This window comes from Coturnix japonica, chromosome 1 (genome assembly GCF_054131305.1).
Source record: "Coturnix japonica strain WE chromosome 1, WE-NBRP24, whole genome shotgun sequence".
Classification (NCBI taxonomy): domain Eukaryota; kingdom Metazoa; phylum Chordata; class Aves; order Galliformes; family Phasianidae; genus Coturnix; species Coturnix japonica.
In genome coordinates, this window is record NC_140663.1 from 33891554 (window position 1) to 33919022 (window position 27469).

At 43.3% G+C, this 27469-nt stretch overlaps 3 protein-coding genes across 4 annotated transcripts; 2 read left to right on the plus strand and 1 right to left on the minus strand.

The window, feature by feature from the left end:
- The first annotated feature begins 869 nt into the window (after positions 1 to 869).
- Positions 870 to 5998, plus strand: LOC107310823 (glioma pathogenesis-related protein 1-like). The gene is made up of 6 exons (XM_015856823.3): positions 870 to 1149; positions 3234 to 3479; positions 3825 to 3937; positions 5258 to 5340; positions 5553 to 5579; positions 5667 to 5998. Exons 1-6 carry the CDS (start codon positions 970 to 972, stop codon positions 5915 to 5917), a joined length of 900 nt encoding a protein of 299 aa, XP_015712309.2. The 5' UTR covers positions 870 to 969; the 3' UTR covers positions 5918 to 5998.
- Positions 5999 to 9876: 3878 nt separating this feature from the next.
- Positions 9877 to 15592, plus strand: LOC107310827 (glioma pathogenesis-related protein 1-like). Its single transcript, XM_085537120.1, has 6 exons — positions 9877 to 10164; positions 12683 to 12928; positions 13664 to 13773; positions 14588 to 14670; positions 15201 to 15227; positions 15310 to 15592. The coding sequence occupies exons 1-6, from the start codon at positions 9985 to 9987 to the stop codon at positions 15459 to 15461; spliced, it is 798 nt and encodes a 265-aa protein (XP_085393246.1). The 5' UTR covers positions 9877 to 9984; the 3' UTR covers positions 15462 to 15592.
- Positions 15593 to 19170: 3578 nt separating this feature from the next.
- Positions 19171 to 24259, minus strand: KRR1 (KRR1 small subunit processome component). Of its 2 annotated transcripts, none has more exons than XM_015856808.3 (10): positions 24187 to 24259; positions 23158 to 23333; positions 22338 to 22472; positions 21851 to 21976; positions 21668 to 21751; positions 20891 to 20947; positions 20510 to 20680; positions 20274 to 20351; positions 20075 to 20168; positions 19171 to 19798 (listed from the first exon to the last, which is right to left on the minus strand). In XM_015856808.3, exons 1-10 carry the CDS (start codon positions 24248 to 24250, stop codon positions 19656 to 19658), a joined length of 1128 nt encoding a protein of 375 aa, XP_015712294.2. In that variant the 5' UTR covers positions 24251 to 24259; the 3' UTR covers positions 19171 to 19655. The 2 variants fall into 2 exon arrangements, with proteins under 2 accessions (XP_015712294.2, XP_015712286.2); XM_015856800.3 differs by having other exon boundaries at positions 23158 to 23336.
- Between the last annotated feature and the right edge of the window lie 3210 nt (positions 24260 to 27469).

Here is a 27469-nt window from a genome sequence, read left to right on the forward strand (position 1 = left end):
AAATCAGTCAGCAAATCATCACTGGGCTAAGAGGAGGGTGGGGATAATTAGTAACGCTTGACATCCATACATGTGCATGCAGAGAAATAGCTATATGCCTCCTATTAATAGCACAGATAGATATAAATGTGATGGAGTCGGAGGGCCACAGTTTTGAAAAAAAAGATAAACCAGTTTGTGGAAGGATTGATGAGACAATACAGATGCCACCAGCACACATCCTACTGCCCCAGGAAGGGATCAGGCTCGGAATTTTACACCAGGAGCGCTAATCCCATACTGCTCTCTTTCCGGGAGCACAGAAGGCTCTTCCAATAATGTCAGCCTATCAGATAAGCACAGGTGGCTGAAGGAGAATCAGCACGCATTCATGGCTGGGATTTCTAAGTCATGCTTTTCCTACACACCAAACTGGAAGGTCAGGAGGTCTGTTGCTGCTGCTTAGGAATTTTTTCCTTCTAGTGAGGTTAGAATTTAATGTTCAGTTTCGCTAATTCTGTTTATTCCTAGAATAATTCTGAAATGGAAGAAAGGTCCTGCAAAATAATGATGTAAGAAAATCAGATGAACAGCAGGTCTGTGTTTTATCATTGCTAGAATTCTTATAGTTGACAGAAGTTTTAACAAACTCATTAGGCAGCACCTCTGTGGTTAGCACCTACTGTCACAGAGTGGCTTGGCAGTCAACCTGAATGCAGCACACCCAAAGAAAAGACAGAGTTATATCTCTGACTTTGCCCCTTGGCAATATGCATGGCAGATGCCTGTTTCATGGGCAGCCAGCAGTGTGATGTCAGATAGAGCTGCATCTTAGGAAGCAGTTTCACTTCCTGTTGCTTTGACGGACACTTTCAAGTGTTTCAACACTCAAAGGACTACAGAGGAAGAACTTAGCAGTATTGACTCCACAGGAACAATTCTTCTCTTAAAAACTTAAATAGAAAACAAAAACAAAAGCATTGAAGAATTATGAAAATCACCGTTTTCTCTGCTGTGCTGTTCTTGCTCAATCTCTTTGTTTGCTGTCATACATATGACCAATATCCCTTGCCTGACATAGAAGATGCAAAGTTCATAGAAGACTGTGTGAGAGTTCACAATGAGTTCCGATCCAAAGTGAATCCTCAAGCCAGCAATATGCTTCGTATGGTAAGGAGACTTTTGTGATCTGTTTGAAAGTCTGTGCTTTTCATTCCCTTTCTGTCAGTGATTTCTGTATGATCATTCTTTGTAGGAAATAGAAAGCAATTCATTTCCACAGTACTGTTCTATCTTAATAATTGGAAGGGAATTTCTTGTATAGGAACAGATTGTTGCTCTAATTGCCAGCCACAGCTGACAATTGGAATAAAATGTATATAACGTTCATTTCTCAGCATTTCGTTTACCTTTTGCAGAGAGAGACAGTAAACTTCCTCATATTAGTCCAGTTTTCTTCCAAGAAATCTGTTTGGTATTAAAAGGCAATCTGCACCACAGTGTTTATTGGAAATCTTGCCTCTTGCCTTGTTTCTTCCAACCTAGAATATCTATTGAAGAAAGAGATTTGCCTGGACATCCAAATAGACACCTCATCTTGATTTGCTGCAACCAGGCTTGGAGAGCAGGGGTGCTAGTATCTGGGTTGGAAACCAGAGCTCCCCATAAACGTAATGGATGTCAGAACAGGCTGTGTATCAGTCTTAGCTTGCTCAATGGAGTGTATAAGGAGAAGGCAGACAGGCGGGGGAGATAACCCCAGTCAGCTCATGTCATTACTTTGAGCCCTCTGGCAGTGCTGCTTAGCTGAAAAGGAAGCTAAATGCATAATCACATAAATGCTATGAGTCATTTCTATGTAAGGAGTCACTTTTATGTAAGGAGTCACTTTTATGTAAGGAAGATCACAGCAAAATAGTAACATCAAACTACTCATGATTTTAATTTCTTGGAACTCGGTTACATCTATATATATTTAATTGATAATGCAAAAGTACCAGAGCAAATTTAGCTGCTCGGACCAAAGATCAGCAATGCTGGAAACAAGAGAAGGACAAATATAAAGAAACCTGTTGAATTGAAGGAGTTACATTTTGTTTGAAAGCTCACAATGGACTTCTCTTTCATGACTTTTTTCAGCCTCTGCAAGTTTTTATCATCCCTAACAACTTGCAGCAAAGAGCCATGCAGTCTACCTACAAGCTGTGTGATGATATCTCCCAGCATCTGATTTGCTTTTGCTAACTACTAGCTTCCTTTGATAGTCTCTGGTACCTTTATTGGAAAGAACAAGTGATCACTGCTTGTGTGCATACCTAACACAAGATGAAAGCAGCCATGTAGGATGTTGCTTTATGTGAAAGCCTTCCATTTGTAGATGATCATGCTCCCCTACATTCTCTGCACGCCTTCCAGTTCCAGTGTCTCCTTCTTAAAGTGAGGTACTGTTCAATTCAAGGAATTCTAAAACTCTGTCATTTATAGCATTACTCAGCATTGATTTATGAGTAGTAATGGTCAGCTCCAAACCTATCATTATAAACACAAAGCTAAAATTCTTTTTTCTTTTTTCTTTCCTTTTTTTTTGGCTCACATCCCTTCACTTATTGCTTTTAACCTACTTATTTTTCCATACTTACTCTTAATTACCATTTTATTGCCTGGTGGCATAAATCTTTCTGCAAGTCTCACAGACCGGTCTCCATGCAGACTTGGCAGCTTAAACACTGCAGTCCAGCTCTAAGCATTGTAATAAGTCAGATTCTGCAGAACAATGAGAGGAATAGAATAGAATAGAATAGAATAGAATAGAATAGAATAGAATAGAATAGAATAGAATAGAATAGAATAGAATAGAATAGAATAGGATAGGATAGGATAGGATAGAATAGAATAGAATAGAATAGAATAGAATAGAATAGAATAGAATAGAATAGAATAGAATAGAATAGAATAGAATAGAATAGAATAGAATAGAATAGAATAGAATAGAATCACAAGGTTGGAAAGGACCTACAAGATCATCTAGTCCAACTGTCCTCCCTTTACCATACCTACAGGAAACCACTAAACCACATCTCCTAGGTCCTTATCCAGAGTGGGAGAAAGAAGAAAATTTCTTGCCTTGAGAGTAGAAATGACAAGAAGCTGAATGCAAGGGGGAAAAAATCATTGCAATCTTCTCTTTAAGAATACTCGAATCCAACTAAGTCACTGCAGTTCAGGTTACACTGTATTTTCATTCCTTTCTACAGTCCTGGGACCCTGCTTTAGCTAAGTCTGCCAAAGCGTGGGCAAAGAAGTGCATGTTTGAGCACAACATCTACCTTAAAATACCACAGAAGGTGCACCCCACCTTTACACCTATTGGAGAAAACATCTGGACTGGCACCGCCACCGTCTTTTCTGTGCGCTTAGCTCTGACTGACTGGTTTAATGAAGTCAGCAACTACGATTTCAACACCCGTCGCTGCACTGGCAAGTGTGGTCACTACACCCAGGTGAGTCTTACGTGCCCAGTGGTTTGTTATGTTTAAAAAATATATATTGGAAATAAATTCTGATCTATGGGGCTGTCTGAGCTGTTTCATTTATGGTTGGAAGGGATTATCTCCCTGTCAAAGTCATGTTTCCAAGGGAACAGGCAATAGGTGCTAGACCATCTATCAGTCACTGGTCTCAGGCACACTTTGGGTTGTCAGTGTTGCCCTTGTGTTGGTTGTTTTAAACTTTTACAAGATCCTTCCATTCAGTCACCCATTCCTTCATCAATACTGTGAATTCTGGTTCCGGTTGCTTTTACAGACCTTGAACAGGTACATCACATATTTCATTTTTCCCTCCAGGTTGTTTGGGCAACGAGTTACAAAGTTGGCTGTGCAGTTCACTTCTGCCATAGAATTTACAATCTTCAAGGATTCAACAACGTGGCGCATTTTGTTTGTGACTATGGGCCAGCGTAAGTCAGTTATGGCATTTGGGGCTTCATGGTTTTGTTTTTAAATGTGCTTTAACTGACAATATCAGATGTTACCAATGGCAGGAGCATTATAAAAAATTTATGAAGCTATGTCCACCAATCAGTGGTTCCCCTGACCATCTAGAGCATTAAGTGCTGGGCAGTCTGAGCTGCAGAAAATCCCTCTCTAAGGTGAGCAGATCCTGGCAGAGGGCACACGCTGTCAGCAAGGGCTATGGAATAACATCCATTTTCTGGACAAAATGAGACTGAGAGAAGACCTCATTGTTCTCTACAACTACCTGAAAGAAGGTTGCAGTGAGGGGGGATGTCAGTCTCTTTCCTCAGATGACAGTTGATAGGATGTGATAAAAACAGTTGTGCCAGGGGAGGTTTAGATTACATATTAGGAGGAATTTATTTGTAGGAAGGGTGGTCAGGCATTACTGACCAGGGAGGTGGTGGTGTCCCCGTACCTGGAGGTATTGAAGAGATGTGCAGACACAGCACTAAGGGACAAGGGTCGGTGCTGAACCTGGTAGTGTTAGTTGATGGTTGGACTTGGTGATTTTAGGGGCCTTTTCCAACCTAAATTATTCTCTGATTCTAGTATAAAAGGAAGATGGTGCTCAAGTTTATCTCATGCTTTGTGATTTCTAGACATATATTTTATAGATTTGTTAAAAAGACAAGTGGGTAATGAGGAGCTAAAAGCAGATTCACGTATACTTGGACTGAGTACTCAGCACTGCACAAGAAACCTCCGCATGTCAGTGAGGGTATGATTCTTATGGAATTTCAAATCATAGAATCATAGAATTACCAGGGTTGGAAAAGACCTAAAATATCATCCAGTCAAACCATTCACCTATTACTAATAGCTCCTACTAAACCATGTCTCTCAACACAACATCTAGTCTTTCCTTGAACACCCCCAGGGTCGGTGACACCTCCCTGGGCAGTCCATTCCAGTGCCTGACCACCCTTTCTGAGAAGTAACACTTTCTAATGTCCAGCCTGAATCTCCTCTGCCGTAGCTTGAAACCATTCCCTCTAGTCCTATCACTAATGACACGAGAGAAGAGGCCAACCCCCAGTTCTACACAACCTCCCTTCAGGAAGTTATAGAGAGCAATGAGGTCTTCCTTGAGCCGCCTCTTCTCCAGGTGATAAAGATCCTTTTTTTTAGGGGGGGATAAGGGTATTTTTGCCCAATAATAGCTTCCCAAGATATATTATTCTAGCAGTACGATGGAAGTGTGTGTTTAAATTGCTCTTCCAAAGGCTGAGAAAACAAAATACTGTTCTTCTCTTCCACAGGGGGAATTACCCAACAAAACCTTATAAAGTAGGACGACCATGCAGTGAATGCAGAAACGACCAGTGTGTAGACAATCTCTGTGGTAAGATAGAAGTGATTCAATAAGGAGATTGCATAGAAATAGTGGTGTCATAGTTATCAGTAAAAATACAGCAGAGAGTCAGCGTGCACTAACTACAAAGTGGGTCTGTAGCCCACCACAGGACTAGACTAGATCCTATAACCAGTTTTGCTATATTCTCCTACAGGCCAAAGACTGTTGCACCGATGTCTTTTTCTCTGATCTCTCCACAGTAAATGCAGAACGTGAGAAACTGATACGTATGTATTCAATCGCTTTTCATTGTTTTGTTATGAGTATGGCTAAGGTGGGCAGTCTCTAACAGCCATTTCTTTATTCTTTTTTAGGTTATGCCAACTGGTATCCAGACTGGGACACTCAGCCCCAGCCACCACAGCCCCGTCCCCCACAGCCTCCAGTCCCTCGACCTCCAGCCCCTCGACCTCCAGCCCACACACCCCCAGCTGGGCAGCCGCATTCTTACTGTGACCACTACTGTGTTGCTGTCTTGATTTTAAGGCCATTATTTTTGATACTGTGTCCTGCAGGTGTTCTTTTAGCACAGCGGTGGTTTCCACACATGTTTATATATGTGTAATAATTGTTAAGATACTGATAGTGATTCTACAATTCCATTAGAGAACTGCATGTTTGATAAAAAACAGTCATTCTTGCTATACCTTTGTGGTGTTTATCCAGTACAAAATGCTTCTGCATTCAGGGCAAGATTTCAATGGCTGTGCATGGAGTTGCTGTAATTTATTAGCATGGCTTCAGCATCTGTAAGAGACTCGGGGGTAGTTTGCTGGAAGGACCATGTAGGCAGTGTACTGCTGTTTATGCTAATAAGCCTTCTGGAAACCTGGAGCATCACAAGGATACATCTGAATCATAGAATCAAAGAGTGTTCCAAGTTGGAATGGACCCCAGTGATTATTGAGTCCAACTTCCAGCTCCATACTGGACCACCTAAAAATCAGGGGATCTCAAGTGCAAAAAGGGCAACAAAAATGTCTTTTTAAGGGTTTTTTGAAGCCAGCAACAGTGCTGCACTTGTGCTGGGGGGCTGGCAGCTTGTGGGCGGGCTGCTGCATGAGCAGGGTTGGAGCTGGCACATTAGCCATACAGTTTAAACACCCTATGAACGTGTCATCACCTGCCCTTGATGTTGGCACCTGGTGATAAGCTTTAAATAGCCTCGGGGAGCACAGTGCACACCAGGTGAGTAACCATTGTCACTGCCTACTGCGAATGGGGAGGTTCAGTGAGTGAGCACAGCTCACACTGTCCGTAGGGTGCTGCAGCTGTGGGAGGTGGGTCAAGTGGTGAGGACCAAATGTTCCTTGCTATCTGGAGAGGTCCCAGAAGATGGGAGGCTTGCCAGTGTGATCTACAGTGTTCATCTACAAGAAGGGCTGTAAGGAGAACTACAGACCTGTCAGCCTGACTATGGTACCAGGGAAAGTTACGGAGCAAATCATCTTGAGTGAGATAACACAGCACATGCATGGCATCCAGGGGATCAGGCCCAGACAGCAGGGGTTCATGATTGGTCATGTTTGACCAACCTTATCTCCTTCTGCAACTGGGTGACCAGACTAGTAGACGTGAGAATGGCTGTTTATGTAATCTAGGTAGACTTCAGCAAAGCCTTTGACACAGTCTCTCACAGTATTCTGGGGAAACTGGCTGCCTATAGCCTGGACAGGTATACACTTCTTTGAGTAAGGAACTGACTAGAGGGCTGTTTCCAACAAATAGTGGTTAATGGAGTTAAGTCCAGCTGTTGACCTGTTACAAGTGGTGTACCCCAGGGGTTGGTACTGGGGTCCATCTTGTTTAATATCTTCATTGATAATCTGGATGAGGGGATTGAGCGTACCCTTGGTAAGTTTGCCGATGACACCAAGTTGGGAGGTGTTTTTGATCTGCCTGAGGGGAGGGAGGCCTGAGGTGAATGGGATGAGGTTCAACAAGATGTAGTGCCAGTTCCTGCACTTTGGCCACAACAACCCCATACAGTGCTATAGGCTTGGGGCAGAGTGGCTGGATGAATGTGAAAGAGGAAAGGGATCTGGGGGTGTTGGTTGATATTCAGCTGAACATAAGCTGACAGTGTGCCCAGGTGACCAAGAGGGCCAATGCCATCCTCGCCTGCATTAGAAATAGTGTGGCCAGCAGGAGCAGGTTAGTAATCCTCCCCCTGTACTCAGCTCTGGTGAGGCCACACCTCGAGTATTGTGTTCACGTTTTGGCTCCTCACTACAGGAAAGACATCAAGGCCCTGGAACATGTCCAGAGAAGGGCAACAAAACTGGTGAGGGGTCTGGAGCACAAGTCTTATGAGGAGCGGCTCAGGGAGCTGGGATTGTTTAGACTGGAGAAGAGGAGGCTCAGGGGAGACCTCATTGCACTCTACAACTTCCTGAAGGGAGGTTGTGATGAGGAGGGGTTTGGCCTCTTCTGCCAGGAAGCAAACAGGACCCGAGGAAATGGCTGCAAGTTGTACCAGAGGAGGTTTAGATTAGACATAAGGAAAAACTTCTCTCAGAGTGGTCAGGCACTGGAATGGCTGCCCAGGGAGGTGGTGGAGTTGCCATCCTTGGCAGTGTTCAAGAGGTGTCTGGATGAGGAGCTACAAGATCTGGTTTAGTGGCTTGTGGTAGCAGCGGTAATGGGAGGATGGTTGGAGTAGATGATCTTGTAGGTTCTTTCCAACCTTGTGATTCCATGATTCTATGATCAAATGCTATGTCTGAGAGCATCGTCCATGTGCTCCTTTACCTCTTAAGCTGAACTTAACTCTGGATCCCAAAGAAGCAATAACTCATTTTCATTAAATTTTGATTATTCCAAACATCATTTTTTCCTCAGTAGTGGAGATTTAACTACGTATTACTTTTCAAGAAGAGAAAGAATAAAGTTTGGCCTTTACTAAGCCTATATGTCTTAGCCTCCACTTAAGTTACTCTGTTGTCAGTTGTACCATTCCATTCTTCTCAGAGCTAATCTTTATCTTCTGTAGTTCAAAAGATACAGGGGAAGATTGACAGGCAAGGCTTAAAATTGAGTGCCAGTGGAGGAAACCTAATATTAGGACATATGAAGGTGACAAAACCTGACTTGCAGAATAGGTAACATCTGCCCTGAGCTGGCAGAGAGAGGAAGGGAGATGTGGGGAGGAAAGCCAGGTGTGGGAGAATGATCGGGTTCTGGTTCAGAAATTAAGATCTCAGCCTCATCCAGAAAGACTGAATCACTGATGGCTTCAGTTTGTTTTTATACACTTTTGGCCTCTACCACCTATTGTTCCTACATAACTCTGTTATTAAAACAAAACAAACCCTGTCTGAAAGCCATGCTTCATGTTAAGAAATACTGGCTGAAATTAGCATGCATAACTGCTATTAATGTTTCTTCTCCTTTATCATAGACCCAATGTTTTGTGAATGCAGTATCTCAAATTCTGAGCCATGATGTAGCTCATAAGGAATGTGGCATCACACAAAGAAAAATGAGACCCAAACATTCAGGCTTTTGTCAAAATGTCACCATATAAAAAAATACATATTTAACTTCACCACTGTCAGTTCTTGTCTGCTGCCATCTTTCATACCATGAGATAAGTAAAGATTTAAGTTAAAGGCTTTAAATAAAGAGTTAGAGAATATAAATGCATGCATTTATTATTGTTTGCATTTAGCAGACAGGATAGCTGACCTGAACTGGCCAAAGGATATGTGACATTGTGTAACACTGTGCTCAGTAATGAAATCCAGAGTAGACAAGGAACAGGCTGCTTCTGTAGGCCCACAGCATAACCTGTTATAACCAAGCCCAACGTTTATGGCATTGCATGCACAGAAGTGGCAACTGTGACTAAGTATTCTAAAGTTGCAAATTCCTAAGATGAAACATGGAGTGGGAAGAAATCCAACTTCATTCCCATGAAGATGTCCAAGTTGGGTCTCAGAAAGGATCCTGAGCTTGGCGGGGGGATTATCGTTCCACACCAACCTCCATGGAACACAGCTCTGCTGCAAGCATGGGTCACAGGGAGTGACTCACGAATTGCTAAGGCTTGGGAGGAAAGATTGGGAGCAACAAACACCACAGTTGACTGATCACAGAAGAAACCCATCAATATGCACTGTACATTTAAGCCACACTTCTCAGCCAATAAGTACAGCCAAAGTGATTGCTCATACTATTGTAAAAGATTTAGTTCAAATCAATTGTCTCATTGCTTTTTGTCTCAGGGTAGCAGCTTTAACAGCAGTGCTGGTTTTTTGAAAAGCACAAACATTATCCAACGCTTTCTTGTAACCCACTGTGATTGCTATGGATGGCAGGTTACAAAAGCAAAGAAGCGCTAGGACTAGGAGACAAAGAGTTTGCCCACTGCAGTGAAAGAAAACAGAAAGAAAAAAGATTCTGTGGCTTTGATGTGAAATTGTAGCTTAATTTCCTTATTCTCATAGCAACGCTCTTGTAATATGACTCATTTCCTGTGTCATGTGCTGCAGTCAATTACCACGGCGAAGGCAAGTCCAGCCCACAAACCTTCCAAGTACCACAAGCCTACAAGCTGCAAGGGGAGCTAAAGCCACCTTACACAGCTGAAGTGATCTGCTCTACAAGCTGGAAGATCGGAGGCTAAATAACATGATAAGCAGATTTTTCCCTTGTGTGCTGGCTTTATTGCATTTCTGCCTTCTTTCTGGCTCCTATCAACCGGAGACGTTGCCTGATATTGGAGATGCAGAGTTTATTGAGGAATGTGTGAGAACGCACAACAGATTACGGTCTGGAGTGAAGCCCCCAGCCAGCAACATGCTGTACATGGTAAGGGGATCTTCACAGCTTACGTGCAAGTGTAGTGTTTACAGTTGTTAAAGATGATATTTCTAATCAAGTGAAAAAAAAAAAACAGCCATGAAAAAGAAACCAACTCCTGGGGTCATAGATGTGGTTCCTCTTTAAAGCAGAAGATAAGGCTCTGATTGTTGGATGCTGTTATACAATCAGATGTGTGTGTAGCTTCGCTTGTCTTAGTTGTTTCATTCGAAACTCAGAATTTCAAACCTAAGCCTGGCACTGTGAAAAGTGCTGTGAAAAGGCTACTCATTACAAGGCATCATAGTTTAGCAGCCTGGGGTGTGATTTATGTGCAGACCTCAGCACAACCTTTCATACTCGAGTTAGCAAGTGCAGAAAACATTGCCAAATGGCTTTAGAGAGCTTTCTTTTAGCTTTCTTTGCAAGGCGCTCTCAGCAACCTGAGCCAACAGAGAGCTGTTAGCTGCAGCTCCTAGGTGCTGGGCTGCAAAGGAAGTCAAAACAAACACACCAAGTGCTGCTGCAGTGATAGCACTGGTCCTTCGCCGTGTGCCTATCTGTGGCTGCAGCCATCATGCAATCTGTTGTGATTCAGAAGTACCCCAGCCCTGGGAAGTAGTTTTAGTGGGGCATTAGGATCCCAAACCTCCACTGCATGTTGCTCCAGACTTTTTCTCAGACTTTTTCTAAAGAGCTTTGCTAGCTCTGCACTAAAAAAATCTTGCTATGAGCAGCATCCAGCCTCTGAAAATTTCACTGATTTTGTGCTTGATTTTTCTTTTGAAAAGTTGAAGATCTGGAACCAGGAAAAGAAAGGGGGGAAAAAAGCAAACAAAGGTCACCACAGAGAAGAGAAGAACTAAAATAATGGCAGCTTTCTTTTAATGCGCTGCAAAGAAACTAGTGTTGGGTGTGACCTCTCCCAGGAAGAATTTGTTGTGCAGAAAGCAGTAAAACACAATATAAAGTCAATGAGAAAAGTAGAAGTGTTGGAATTGAAAAGAGCATATATGTTCATTGTTATAGTTGACCTTAGCACTGCAAAAATGAGGAAAACAAGAAAACTGTTTTATTTCTCATGACACTTATGTTTCCTGCCGATAACTGTCCATCTGGGTGCGTAAAAATGAAGGGTATGAACTCAGGGCATTGCCATATTTTGGGGGGAAAAAAAGTATTTTTAAAAGAAAATACAAGACAGAAACTCCTTTAAGCACAAGTGACAAAGCGTAACCAGCTACATTTGTAATACAGCTGTTATTATTAATACTAGTGCAGGATGAAGAAGAAAAGAGGGTTGCGAACTCTCAAGCAGAGTCTGAAAAATGGGACAGTGGAGGACTAACCTGTCAATCACTGTCACAAAGCTTTTGTCATGGTCTTCTGCTTGCGACCTCACAGTATTACCAATATGTAAACTGCAGCCTCTGTCTCAGTTTGCAGCAATGCTGGGACTGGGAGATAATGCCTGAACAAAGACAGATTTTGTTCATCGTATCTAAGCAAACGTCAGATCTTCAGTTGCATTAAGGCCGTTTGCTCCCAAATTTACCTTAATTATTCCATCTACTGAGTTCCCAGGCTTATTATTTATGTTTTAGTTTTGTAGGACAGCACTTCTCCCAAATGCTTGGCACAGGGAGAACTGTTAGACAGTGGTTACAAAATATTTTCTAATCTTTGTAGATGTATTTTGATATCACCTTGCAATTTCTCCTTACTTATTCATAGCATAAAATTAAAAACAATAATAATAACTGTTTTAGACATCTTCCGTACAAAAAAGCTATATCATCTAAAACATGGGCATGAAATTCAGCAACATCCAAATCTTCTTCCTCAGTCATGAGTAACGATCGGATCAGAACAGTTTCTCTGGTGACCCCATTGTTTGTAGAGGCAACCAAGCGATTTTAATCCATACACAGAAGGATAAATAAGGAAGTCTTATTTCTTTATACAAAAGACCAATCCAAAATTCTCCAGTGGTACTGAACACCTTAATTTTCATGATGCAATGCTTAAGCAGAGCTCCTGGACCTGCATTTTCTAGCAGGTACAACACTGTTTGCTCAATCAGATTGTGTACACAAGAAAACCCACAGGAATCTGACAATACCTCCAGTGCAAACAAAAGACATCCATATAACACAATGGCTTAAATAACAGCCCTCTGTTGGACTGAATCACAAGTGATTCCACTAATATGAATTCAGTGCTAACATTTGAAACCACAAAATTATTTGGGTTGACTGTTTAAAAATCCCAACATGTTTGTGACTTGACCGGCAAGCAGCAGCCCTAATCTGTGAAGCTGCATGAGACTTCAGCCAGACTGGGACAGAAAGCACAACTCTTCCCTTCCGGGCTTTCTACAAGTCAGTCTACCATAAAGCACTCTAAGTCTCAGCAGAAGCAAAAAACAAATGAACTTGCAGAATATACACCCAACTACTCCAAAATCTGTTCAGCACTATGACATTGCTAAGATAGGTAACCAAGTCATTTTTACTTTATTTTTCAGAGTTGGGACCCAGACTTGGCAAAGACTGCGAGAGGTTGGGCAAAGAGATGCGAGTTCAGACATAACATATACCTTCAAGAGCCAGGGCAGGCTCACCCCAGATTTACCCCTGTTGGAGAAAATCTCTGGACTGGCTCACTTTCTATGTTTTCTGTGCAAAACGCCATCACTTCTTGGTACAACGAGGTCACAAACTATGAATATAACGACAATAGCTGTAGAAAAGTATGTGGCCATTACACACAGGTAAGGCACTGCACCTCTCCAGCTCTGTCAAGTTTAGTTGTACTCAGCACTGCTGAGGCTGCACCCCGAGTACTGTGTTTTGGGCCTCTCACTAGAAGGAACGTCTCAAGGAAGTGGAACCTGGTGTCCAGAGAAGGGCAACAAAGTTGGTGAGGGATCTGGAGCACAAGTCTTATGGAGAATGGGACTCAGACTAGTGGATGGTTGGACTAGATGACCTTAGAGGTCCTTTCCAACCTTAATGGGCCTGTGATTCTATGGTTTCATGAACTAGACTTGCAATTCTGACATAGAACACCCTCAGGAACTTGAGGAACATATCCTTTTCATGGACCTGGCAAACAAGGGGCAGGCTTCCCTTTGGAAGGGGAAATAGGGTATGCAGTACTGAGTTGAATTGGATAATTTACGCTACACAAAGAGTCATAAGAAGATGTGATGCCCTTGTCTCTGCTATGTTAGTCATGCTTATGATTATAGAAGGCAGGATTGCAACCTGGATGTGCTACTTCTCCCTTTTGCTCTTGTAGCCCTCTGTCTTTTGGTCATTTGCCTGTGCAGTAAGCCTTTGTAGAAGCTCCAAGACAGCAAACAGCCTTGTCCTCACAGATTTGATATCCTCCAGTAGAAAAAGCACAGCCATGATAGTTACCACAAAGGAAAGGAGACAAATTTCATCAACTGTAGTTGTTAAACCAATTATTCAGCCACCAATGTTTGTGTCTGTCTTTCCAGGTCGTTTGGGCTCAAAGCTACAAGGTTGGCTGTGCTGTTCACTTCTGTCCTACAGTGTCATACTTCTCAGGAAGGAACGCAGCACATTTCGTCTGCAACTATGGGCCAGCGTAAGGTTTCCATTACAAATATTTTAAAGGATTTGGATCCTGCCCCTTCTTCCCTCCCACAGTTTAATTTGATAGGATCAGGCCATTTTTTTTCTTGTGTTTATGGATAGAAATAGTCATCAAAACAGAAAAATGTACATACATCTACCCAAGCATTTACCCTAGTTTGAGTAAATGGGAGATTTATATTGTAGCCAAAAAGCAGTGGTGCTGGTAGAAAGGGTAAAGTATAATACACTGAAATAAGAATACCTGAGTGAGCATTTGAAAACTATTCCCTTGTTCCTCAGTGCCATGGTGGCCCCAGATGGTTGCCAAGGCACAGACTGGAGGTATGAAAATATTTAGACATTTGTCTGCAGAATTAAGTCTCTTTGGTCAAAGGTTTGAATAAATAGTGAAGTGTGCAGTGCTTGTAGCTATAGGCTGAGCTTAAGCATGAGAGTTTGGGCATGTGATGAGGTACAGAGAGACCCAGAGGCTCTGGAGGTGCTTGCTGAACCTTGGTTCCAGCTTATGAGGGCAGGATGCGTTCTTGGTCCTGGTTGAGGCCCTGAGCAGCTCTGCTCTTGAGGTCACAGGGAGCATGGAGCACAAAGCCCTTACTGTGGGTGTTTAGTGCCTGCAACAATCTTCAGGGAGCAGCCTGGGCACCTCTTGGGTTAGGTGGGAGCAGGGCAGTCAGGCAGAGCTAACCAGGATACAGTTCACTGTCAATACAAGTGGAGAACATCCCAAGCAAAGGCAAATAAGCAGCAGGGATTGCCATCCCCTCATAAGGGCAGCTTCAAAGTGATGTTACTTTCCTTCACAGTGGGAATTACAGACGGCACCCATACGAGATGGGAGCAGCGTGCAGCAAATGCAATGGCGAGCAGTGCACTGACAACCTGTGTCGTAAGTAGACAACCCACCCTCCCCCACAAGCACATGTAGAAATAGAGGGAGCACACAAGATGACACTGGCAGGAAGCACAGCATCTCCTATTCCCAAATACTGTCTGAAAAAAATGAAGCGAGGAACCAAGAGAGCAGTGATGCCCAAGGATAATAAAGGTTTTAAATACCAGCATCTAGGAATGAGAGGGGATCCCTGACTGATGGGGTTGTTGGATTTCAGCTAGACAAGTGGATCTTAAACATGAGAGCTGGGCAAAAAAAAATAGTGATGGAGTCAATTGTACCTGAGGGATAAGTCCTCTCCATGCCAGCCAGTGGCAGAGGCACTCAGCAAGATGCAGTTGAGCTCTCTGCAGCAAAACACCCAGAATCACTCTCTGGAAGCCTACAGGTCCTTGGTTCTTCCTGGAAAGAAACACAGCTGTATTTCTTGTCAGCCCTTTGTGAGCTAGTTCTCCTTTTTTAAAACTCATATTATTATTAAAGTCAAAGCCTGTTGCTTACATTCACTTCTTTTGCCTCTCCAGGAAACACTGAGCGTGACAAAGTCATTAGTAAGTACCACATATATTAATGCTTCAGTTTGTTGCCCCCAGTGCAGTTATGCTTGAAATAATTGATCTGTTTTGCCTCCAGGTGACTCCAGGTGGCACCCAGCCTGGGACAGACCTGCCTGTGATGAGTTCTGCATCTCCGTGGTTGTTTTAAGGCCGTTACTACTTATTCTGACAATCGTAGCCGCTTGGATCCTACCCAAATACTGGTCCATAGTACCTGCCACCAAGTAGTGCACAGGAGGCTGAGCCAGCACTGAGGTTGGTTCATCCCCTCCCTGTGCTTAAGCTACTGGCAGTACTGAGATGAATGGAGATCATGAAATACAGAAATACCATCTCCATTGCGTGGAGGAGCTGGGAAAGCTGCTGAGGTGTCTTCTCATTGTTCAGAATCAATCAGCTGGTTTTAAATTACCTGCTTATTTTTCCAAAGTGGAGCGCTGTGGCAAAGATCGGTACAGCATGGAACAGCTCACCACACTTCCCAGGGAGGGAATGGGGGGGTGTCTGCAGCCCAGCAGAGCAGACTTCTCTCTCCACATGTACTCCTCCAGTGAGATGTAGCAGTGTGGGTTTGGGTAGCCTGGAGAGATTTTCTTTTGTAAATATTTATAGCTTTTTATCCCCATAAAAATTTTAGGGCACAGGTGAGTTCTGGCATGTGCATCCCAGAGCAGGTAGTGCATTTCTCTGTATCGCAGAGCACAGGAACCACTGGCATTTCTCTGCTTAGAATCTGTTTTCAAACACACACAATCTCTGCCAAGACACAGAACTTCACCCATGTTTAAACATAACCCTGCACCACCTTAAGCTCCCTTTTTCTTTCCCTTTCTCTGAGCATGAGGTCTTTGACTTCTGCTTCAAACAGTAAACCACTATTTCCTGCCTCCCATGCATGGTGATCATGTATCTGCAACCTGATCTGAAGGTCCATTGGTGCACAAACCCAGAACAAATACATTCAGTTCCAGCCTGCACACTGCTGAGAAATATGACGCTGGGAAACAGAGTACAGAGCTCCAAATAAAATCGTGCTGCACCCAAAGTCATGCCCTGGGCTCAGTGGCTGCCAAACTCCAGTCTCCATGAGGCTGTGCCCCAGAGCAGGCAGGGTTCAGCCTGCTTCGATATATTCCACCTCTCTGCTGGGTGCTTTTATGCAGGAAGCCAGGGAGTCCCCTGGCTGCTTACTTTCTGTCTTTGCTCACTTCCATCAGCGCTGTCACAGAACTCCTGCTCTGATGCTGCTGCTGGACTCAATCTCACCTGGAAATACTGCAACTGCAGCCCAGTGTTTCTGACATTATTCTTCCATGCAGTTAGCTGCTAGCACTTGAATCATGTCAGCATCACAGCACGTCCTGAAGAGATCATTTTTCAACATGTAAATGTGGTCAGGGGCAGAATTCCTAGTTCTCCTTCTTGTCCTTCACTTATCTTTTTGTTTTGTGCCAGGGCCTCTTCTCTGCCATCCAGTGAGCAGTGTCACAGCAGCCACGCTGGCCTACCTAAAAAGAGATAATTCTGTTTAAAAAAAAAAACCCAAATCCTCACAGCAGATACAAGATCACGGGTTTACCTGCTGAAAAGGGCAGTCACTTTCACTTCCATTTGCCTTTTTGCTACACTCTTTTGAGCACCACTCAAGCCTCACGCTTCCTGTACTGCAAAGTTCCATCTGGAAATCCCACAAGGATGATACCTCTTGCAGAGAAGGGCTCTTAGGCCAGCATCTGCCCCATGTGCAGAAAGATCCTACTGATGCAAGGCAAAGTGGAGGAAAGGAAAGTACATACTATGCTGTGTCTGGGGAGCAAAACGAGTTCAGCAGGAATGCTCCCCTGCTAAGTTTAATCTATACTTGGTTTCCAGGAGAGTAAACAGAACCAACACAGAGACCTTAAAGTTCAAAACATTCACAGTGCTGTTACTGAACTACATACCTAAGCGGCTCAAAGGGAATTCCACAGAGAAAGCTTCATTAAAAAACCTGTAAATCACTGGGATTCATGGGGGAAAAAAAACAATCAGCAAATTTTACTGCGTGGCAACTTCCAAACAAAAAAATCCAGAAAGTCAAGGAGACAAAGCAAAGCAAGAACTGCATCTCTTTTTTTGTTAAGGACACCCAAAATCCAGATATTTAACTCCTGATGAGTAAACCCCTCAAGTTGTTCACGTTGTTTTTATGGCATACGCCCATGACTTCCACACAATAAATGCAAAATACAGATATAAAAACAGCCATCGGGTACTTCTTTGCCTTGGTTTGTCTTCTGGCTATGAACGAAGAGCATTGCTAGATTTTCTCATTTAAGAAAATATATGCCTAACCAACAGTCCTTGAAGCTCAGCAACCAGAACAACCCAAGATTAAACAGAACCCCTCCATCTCATGACAAAAGGATAAGACTCCCTGAAATCAAGTAAGTCCTACTGTGGTTTGGGCTTTGATGCCAAATCTATGTAGAGATCTCAGCTGGGGAACTGAAATTCAAAACGCATGCTTCCACAGAAGCACACACGTGTATTTTAACGTGTATGGAACAAGATCTAAATTTTAGCAAACAGAACTTTGCTGCAGGGACCCTCTGCATTGAAAAGGTCTCATCCAGACCGTAATATAACAGAGGACACTCTCTCCTTGTACCTCCCCTGGATCCAGTTCAGCTCCTCCTTACTGGCTTTCAGGCTCTGCAAATTACTCTGTTGAAGTACTCACTTGTGGGATCACACTGAGAACCAAACTATTGCAGTGTCTCTGGGGACAGCCCAAGCCCTTGAGAGATCTGACCCACCTGACACTGAACTCAGGTCTCCCTGTCATGCCATCAACCACTACCTGTCAAGTATTGTGTCTAAGAGCTTATCATGGGGCTGGTATCCCTAAACGTATCGGCTTACTACAGCTTCTGTGATGGGTGTGCAGTTTACTTGTTTTCTCAGTGAAGCATCTGTTGAGCAGTTCTTTCTCATATGATAAGTAACTAAACTGCCATTTATGAATGACAGAGTATTGAGCACTGGAACAGGCTGCCCAGGGAGGTGGTGGAGTCTCCTTCTCTGGAGATATTCAAGTCCCGTCTGGATGCCTACCTGTGAGATGTGGTGTAGGGAGCCTGCTTTGGCAGGGGGGTTGGACTCAATGATCTCTAGAGGTCCCTTCCAACCCCTACAATTCTGTGATTCTGTGAGTTTCCTCTTCCAGAACTAAGCTCCAAGAACAGACCAGGTAACTGAAAGTCATACCAAGATTGTCCCCAACCCTAAAGGGCAAGGATCCTAGATGATTCTCTATGCACACACACACTGACTCTTTAACATATGTTCTAAATTCTTATTTAGATGCATAACAAAGAAAACAGCTGTGTTCTCACACCAGTTTCAAATAAAAGGCCACTAACCTAAGCAAAGTGAGCTGCAGTGTTCCAGCATAATCGTCTTTACCATATGTGCAAGTAATCAGAACTCTAAAGTCTGGTAAAGCACTCAAACACAGTCATGAAATTGGTGTGGCCCGACCACCTACTTACTATTACATTTGTTTCTCGAACCTGAGATGAATCAACTTAGTAACATCTGCTTTTCTAGTGTACTCAATTTCATCATAATTTCCACTTTTAGGAAATAACCTCTATACTTCCTTCAAAAAAAGGGGAAGGGGCTGAATAAAGGAAACCTAAAGTTTAAAAGGAACCTAAGTTCTCATTTCTTGTAAGAAATAAATTAAGAACACATGTAAAGAATGGTACCATTTATGTTCTCCCTGCAGCACATTTGCTTTGTGTCATATTCTGCCTAACAAGATAATGCTAATAAATGACCATTTATTAATGGTGTTCAATTAAGATTATGGTTGTCTAATCCTCACACGAAGCTGTGAGTTGCTTCCAGGGAAACAAGATGTGGGTTTTGAAGTAGATGAATAATTAAAGGATTTAAAGACAATGTATTAAAACAGTTTATTGACATCAAGACAAGACACACAAAAAACCCCCTGCTTTTACAGAAGTAAAAGCATAATAAAAGTAATAAATCTTGCCCATCTTGACAGTTCTTTGGTAGTCTTTCATAGAAGATTTCCATTTAACTCCCACTGAGTTCTCCAATCTTTACCGTTTCACATTCTGCATCAAACTTCTAAATGTTTCTAATATGAAACGTCCTCTAAGCAGACAGGTGTTATCCAAATGTACCCAAAAGGTATGAGAGAGCAGATTTTGTTCACCAACTTTGACAATTCTGCATAGCTGCTCCAGGTCCATTCGTTAAAATGGGCTTGTGAAAAGAGAACCATCTTTCTGCCTAGTAATTTCTCATCCACACTACATTGACAGCAAGAAGTTTCCTCCAAGTCTCGGTTTTTCCAAGTGTGAGAACATTCATTATTGTAGGAGAAAAGTGAGCAGAATGAGCGGTGGATTACTTCTTCCTTTTTTTCTTCTTTTCATCTGCTGCCATTTTTAACTTGACTTCTTCCATAGGAAGCGCTCCTAATTTCTTCTTCTTTGCGTTCTTTACTTTCTCCTTGATGGCTTCAATATCAATTTTTTTCTCAGTAGAAGCTACACAGTAAAAGAGACACAAGGTTTACTTCTCTTATTTTTCCACAGCCTGTGAGATTACTTCATGTGTATCCACATTAAACTGCATCCCGTAGCATTAGTTAGGATTCATTTTATGTTCACTGATGATTTTATAAACTATTCCAATCATTTTTACTTAAACTAGCATGATACACAAACCTTTCAGCAGAATTCAAATGGCTACATCTTACACAAAGTAATTATGTGGAGAATTAACTAGTAGGGTTTAGAATGGGGAAAAAAAAAACAACTTACCTTTCTTTGCTTTCACAGCTGGCTTTTCCTTTGGTGGGATAAAAGCTTTATTTCTTTCTTCTTGTCTTTTCTTGACTGCATCAGCTTGCTTTGCCTACAGTTAACAATGACAAGTATGAAGTACCAACAGAGCCGGGCAAAAGGGAAAAAAACCAAAGTCAGAAATGAAGCACTTTTGAACTGGTTGTAACAAATTTACCTTTATTTCTTCCACTCGCTTTCGTTTCTTCTGGCTTTCTTTCAAGAAGTATTCACCACTTGCCAATTCTTTATCAATCTATACAAGAAAATTACCAAGAAGCTTTAGACAATTACACTTTACAAGCCAGATATAACATCAGGAAACAAAAACTTGACAGAAAAGGCCCGTTAACTTCTTCTTAGGATTTAAAATCACCATATACTTCTGCACAACCAAATAAAGTTTCAGCTGACCTGGCTTTCTGGCTGTGGAGGTGGGAATGGTGTGTACTCCTTCTTAACATTTTTCTTCTTTGGCTCCTTGCGTTTTTTCAAGTTCTTCTTCTTGAACTTAGGCAAAAATCTTTCCCAATTCTGTGTCCTCAGTTCAGGATCTTTTGATAATTCACGTTTGATCATCAAAGTCTTTGGTAGTTTTGGAACATCACAAAGAAGTTAATAAAACAGTATTGCAGTAGTATCTAACAGCTCCAAACTAAAAGTTTTATCAAAGGTTCTTATAGCACATTTTACATATATACATTTATATACATTCATATTGCACGCACTGAAACATAGAATTATTAAAATAAAGCTGTGTACAAAGACTTAATGCTTTCAAAGGTGCACACCAACCTTAATGTTATATATGGGATGTATATTCTTCATTGTGTCCAGAACAACCTTCCTAACCTGTATTTAATAAAAGAAAATGAATGGAACACTCAGCAGGTACTTCATACTCTTATCAATTAAAATATCAAGGTCCCTAAGTTTCTTCAAAATCAGAACATTTCTCACCACAAAACCAAGAGCAGATAGGCCTAAAAAACCATAAAGCCAAATAGAAGGCACAGTGGTACAAAAATATCATTAGCTATACTGTCATGCTTCTGATACACTGCAGCATCACATCAACCACTACTTTCATGCCACCATGGATGTTATGTTGTGTTTTAGCTTTTGACATGTATTATTCCCTCTAGAATTACTAAGAATATACTAGATGTTAATCCATGCTATATCACATTAACACTGCAATGTTTTCTCTCAAACCTCTTAACTGAAACTACAGAAATTCTGCACTGTAAGCTACAGAAATAAAAGCCCAAGGGGCAGGACTAGACACACTATTCAGAAATACATGAAGGTGCCCCTTTCATATCTTTACTAAACCTAATCTTAAAAAAAAAAAAAACAACAAAAAATACTTTTAGTTTCAAGGTGGAAAGATCTCAGCAGCTAACAAAATTCAGGAGCTAAGGCTATAGGAATTCACATAAAAGTAGCTTACTAACATGTTACTGAAAGGACAGTGGAGTAACTCTTGAGGCTACCAGACTCCGCCTGTACTCCACGCCACAGCTAGGCACAAAAGTGAGATACATAAACTGCTCATCTGCCTTCCCTTACCTCCTTTAGCCCACTGAAAGGTCCAAGAGCTGAAACAGTGTTGCCTTGCACCATAATATAACAGTTGGTTAACAGCTCCAGGGCCTAGAACAACAAAAATGAATAAAGATAGTGTCAGCTGAAGGTCTGACACACAGACCTTGTGTTTAAGATTTTTTATGGTAATACACTTATGAGGAATACCTTCAGAGTAGATCCTTTGGGCCCAAGAAGTCGTCCTCTTCTTTTTACAAAACTTTCTCTGTTCCTCACTAGGGAACCGATTTTAATGATATCACACGCAACATCGTCCTGAAGAATACGAACTGCCTGAAGATAAAAGCAGCAGGTATTAACATCTGAATCCAAAAGTAACATTCACAAGAGCCAAAAGACTCATTTCAGTTGCAGATACGTTTGTTTTAAATATATATTTTCATATAATTATAGAATCATTTGAGTTGGAGGGAACTTCAAAGGTCATCTAGTCCAGTTCTTCGCAATGAACAGAGACACCTACAGGCAGATCAAGTTGCTCAGAGCCCCATCGAGCCTGACCTTAAGAATCTCCTGGGATGAGTAGATACATACCTCCCTGGGTGACCTGTTCCAGCGCTTCACTACTACCTGAAAAACCCATATTTTGAAAGCATACAACTTTATAAGCATTACAACATTATTGGCTACAAACCTGTTCAAATGGAACGCTTCTTGCCAGAAGTTTTATTAAATCTCTAGCCCTGATGATCGCATACGGATCAAAAGTCTTCTTAGTAGTCGTGACTGTCATGCTTCCTTCAATTAGATCCAGCGTTGCATTCACGTACTGCAATGTGTGCAAATAAACAGCAAAGCAATCTCTAATTAGGAATCTAAGATTATATTTCTGGTAGCATGAGGTTAAGATGAAATCTCCTCATCTCCTTTCAAGTTAGCAGATTGTGGACAACAACACAGAAAGAATCGCAGAATCACAAAACTGTAGGGGTTGGAAGGGACCTCTAGAGATCATCGAGTCCAACCCCCCTGCCAAAGCAGGTTCCCTACACCATGTCACACAGGAAGGCGTCCAGGCGGGTCTCGAATATCTCCAGAGAAGGAGACTCCACCACCTCCCTGGGCAGCCTGTTCCAGTGCTCCGTCACCCTCACTGTAAAGAAGTTCTTCCGCACATTCGTGCGGAACTTCCTATGCTGTACTTTCATCCCATTACCCCTAGTCCTGTCCCCACGCACTACTGAAAAGAGAACAGCCTCACCACTGTGGCTCCCACACCTCAGGTATTTATAAACCTGGATCAAGTCCCCTCTCAGCCTTCTTTTCTCAAGGCTAAACAGACCCAGTTCCCTAAGACTCTCCTCACAGGGGAGATGCTCCAGGTCCTTCACCATCTCAGTGGCCCTCCACTGGACTCTTTCCAACACCTGTTACTGGAGCAAGCTTTTATGCAAAAGTAACACCTATATGTCCCAAATAACAGAGCAGCACATCACAACAGTAAGAACTCATACATGCTCACTCAGGGCCTTCTGGACAAGCGGCCAGCACTCCTTCAAATAGGCTTCTCTGTACTTGGGGAATAACGTTGCAAAGCTGCTTTCCTCCAGCAGCCCTCGGGGATTGTCCTCCCTGGTAAACGCTGGTTCCTTCCATCCATCCGGCACAGTGAGCAGTTCAGACTCATCGACTGCTATGGATTAAAAGACGACAGTTTGTTTCTCCATCTGAGCTATTCCATCTGCTCCCCATCTAAATACAGAACAATTGATAACTGAAAGCAGGCAAACAGCAGGCGCTGCGTTCAACGCTCTGTTGGAGTCATTCTGCATCTCTCCTTACAGAATCACAGAATGACCCGGGTTGGAAGGGACCTCAAGGATCATGTAGTTCCAACCCCCCTGCCTGGCAGGGCCACCAAACATACACCTTTACTAGATCAGGTTGCCCAGGGCCCCGTCCAACCTGGTCTTGAACACCTCCAAGGACGGGGCATCCACAACCTCCCTGGGCAGCCTGTTCCAGGGCCTAACCACTCTCCTAGTGAAGAACTTCCCCCTAACACCCAACCTAAATCTTCCCTCTTTTAACTTAAAACCATTTCCCCGTGTCCTGCTATTGTCAGCCCTTTGGAAGAGTTTACTCCCCTCCTGGGAGTAAGTTCCCTTCAGGTATTGAAAGGCTGCAATGAGGTCACCCCGCAACCTTCTCTTCTCCAGGCTGAACAAACCCAACTCCCTCAGCCTGTCCTCATAGGGGAGGTGCTCCAGCCCCCTGATCATCTTCCTGTCCCTCCTCTGGACCCTTTCCAAAATCTCCATATCTTTTTTGTACTGAGGGCTCCACACCTGGACACAGTACAACAGATGGGGCCTCACAAGAGCAGAGTAGAGAGGGACGATCACCTCCCTATCCCTGCTGACCACCCCTCTCCTGATGGAGCCCAGGATCCCATTTGCTTTCCTTACGGAAGTTACTGCCTTTCCCTCAGCACAAGAGAAGGATTATCCCGGCGGGCAGCAGCCCCGAGGCCCCGCACCCACCTTTGGCCGCTTTCTTCTTGCCGGGACGCCGCGCTTTCTCCCCCTCCACCTCAGGAGCCGCCATGCTTACTGTGCTCACACAACTTCCGCCCGACACCGGAAGCGGAACCGGGGCATCGCGGCATGCCGGGAGTTGTAGTCCTACAGGCTGACAGGGCGAGACCAAGGCTGAGGCCTATGGGGGTCTGCGAGCCCCTGGGGCAGCCTAGAGAGCGCTGCCGGGCCTATGGAGCCGGGTTTATCATCAGACCTGCTCATAAAAGCCCGCACTGTGAGGTGTTTAATTATCAGGGCCCTGGGCAACCTGATCTAGTAAAGGTGTATGTTTGGTGGCCCTGCTAGGCAGGGGGGTTGGAACTACATGATCCTTGAGGTCCCTTCCAACCCAGGTCATTCTGTGATTCTGTGTGATCATCATAGATTCATAGCCTTAAGTTGGAAGTGACCATAAAGGTCATCCAATTCCAACAGCGCAGCTTAAAACCATTCCCTCTAGTTCTGTCCTTGTAATTAATTCCTTGTAATATCCACATTCATTTTTCCCTCTTTTAGTTTCAAGCTATTCTCCTTTTCCTATCACTATCAAACTGTAAAAATTCGGTCCTCCTTCAGCTTTTAAGCTCCCTTCAAATACTGGCAATCTGCAATGAGGTCTCCCTGGAGCCTTTTCTTCAGGCTGAACAAGCCCAACTCCCACAACATTTCTTCATAAGAGCTGCTCCAGCCCTTTGATCATCTTCACTGCCCTCCTCTGGACCCCCTCCAACAGCTCTCCCTAGTATCCACTATACACATGTGTAAAATATCCAAAACTCAGTATTAACACCCAAAGACCTTCCATTGGGCTGCACTGCTGCCTTTACCCGCTGGGTGGCACTGACCGCCGCGACAAAAGGAGCAGCCCCAGCGAGCCTAGGTGCCCGAGGAGCAATGGATCCCCCTGCGCTGCCCTGGCAATGAGAGCGGACAGAGTGCGGCTCAGAAGTGTCTGGTGAGATGCACCTGGATCTTCTCCACATTGCAGGCACGCTCCAGGGACGTCTGTCTCCAAGGAAATGGCGCTGTTGTTCTCCTTTAATTATGCCATAATTAAGTGCAACAAAACTGTTTGGAAAGAGCATACGTGCATGGCAGAAAGGCTCTGATATTGCAACCTGCTCACCTACAACCACGAGCACTAAACAGGGAGTTTATGATCCTGTGTTGATAGAGCACTTGGCATTCACTACACCGCCCTCATAGAATCATAGAACCAGAGAATCGTGAAGGTTGGAAAAGACCTCAAAGACCATCAAGCCCAACCATAGATCCAACCCCTCTACTCCTGCTCATGGAATTGTGGAAGCATTAAGGTTGGAAAAAAACTACTAATATCACCCAGTCCAATCATTGACCCATCTATGCCCACTTCCATCCACAGGGTCTCCAATTCCTTTCAAAACCAGACTGAAACCCATGAACGTGACTACTGAGCTATTTTGCGTACAGGAATATTAAGATGCAGACAAGATATTTTCCTTATTTTATCTCCAGGTGAGATCAGCCCACATGCAATGTGAGGATGAAAGAATATCATGGTACAGGGAAGAAAATCTAGTCTCAAATGAAGAGACAACACTATCAGACTTGGATGATGTGACTCAGGAAGGCCCCTCATGTCATCCATCCTGCTCCTGGTGGAGACAGTGACTTCTCAGCTTTCCTCTTATCTCAAGTTTTGCAGAGGAGTTGAATACAAGGAAGCCGCCTCCCTAATTCCTATCACAGACCAGGTGCTCCCATAGACCCCTCTCCTGCTCCAGTCAGCCCACTTGGGTTCAGACAATGACAGATTTATATCACTTTTGTCAGACACTGCTCAGATGCAATGGCCAGCCCCAGCATGTCTGGCAGTGACAGACTGGGAGGTGGGACAGCTGTCTGGGGCTGGGGACTGCTGAGGGGACAGGGAGATGGAGGTTGCTGCAGGGATCTCCAGCAGTGCTGTACCAGACTGTGATGGGGCAACGTGTTTTCTTAAAGCAGGAGAACTAATCTCACAGAACTGTAGGGATTGGATCCTACCTCTAGAGATTATCAAATCCAAGGCTCTGCTGAAGCAGCTTCCCTACAGTAAGCAACATGTATCACGTTCCCTTTGTGTGATGGCAGACCTGGGTGCAGAAGGCTCTTTTGAAGTCTTTTGGCTGAATAACACAGATCCTAATAATAATAATAACACAGCCTCCAAGACCCCTACATCTGCTGAACCAGTTGCTGGGCCCTGGGGGAACCCAAACCAGCTCTGTGTGTGTGTCTATGTGCGCTCACTGTTTCCCTGTTAGAAGCAAAGCAGACAATGAAACAGCACAGTCACACAGCCTCCCCTGAATGCACTTCAGGCTGTATGATAAAATGGGCAGAGTGCTGCCGTTAGGCTGAAGGTGCCTCTATAATGCAGCAAAGTAATTATTTCCCAGTCAGTAGATAGGACTCCAGCCACTTGGCACTTTCTTACGTGCCATTTTCAAATCCAAAAGAGCAACTTGGGATTTTGTGATAATTCAGGCAATCAGATGAGCTCATGCACATGGCATTCATTCACTAGAAATGCTGTGCAGATCCCATTCAGCCCCAGCACTCGTAAATCCATGTGACACTTTTATCTATTTATAAACTTTTAACAGCAGGTTATGATTGTTATGCAAGCCATTTTCCAGGGATTAATAAGCAGCTTGTGTTGATGGCAGTGAGAAGAACCATTAACTGCTCTGGGGCAGTCATTAATCTGTAGTAAATGCTCAGCACCTGCATCTTTTCTATGTAATTAAATAATCGATACTGCCTTTTGATTCAAATAACTGGAGAATTGTATCTCAAATCTGTCTTAGCTCAGGATATTCTTAATTCTTTTCATTTATGGCAGGTCAGGAAACAGCCACGTGGGCAAGTGAGTCTCTCATGCAAAACACCTCAAGTGATCAAAATATAATTCAAACTGGATAAAAAAAGGTTGAGAATGTGTTGGCCTTCTCATGTTAATATAGAAGTCCTCCATTATTTAAGTAAAGTTATGGCACCAAGTGACCCAACACTCAGAGGCAGCCTGACAGAATAAAAATAACCAAGCAGAGAGCTCCTCTGCCCAGCTACCTCCAAAAAAGCCCCGTCCTCCTAACATGACCAAGGCTGACATGGCTTTGCTCTTGATTTCTCTTTCCTCTTCATTTCTCTCTCTAGCAGAGGTGTAGCACTTTTCTGGTTCTGTTTTATTCTTGACTTTGCTGCTGAGTGCAGCAATCTG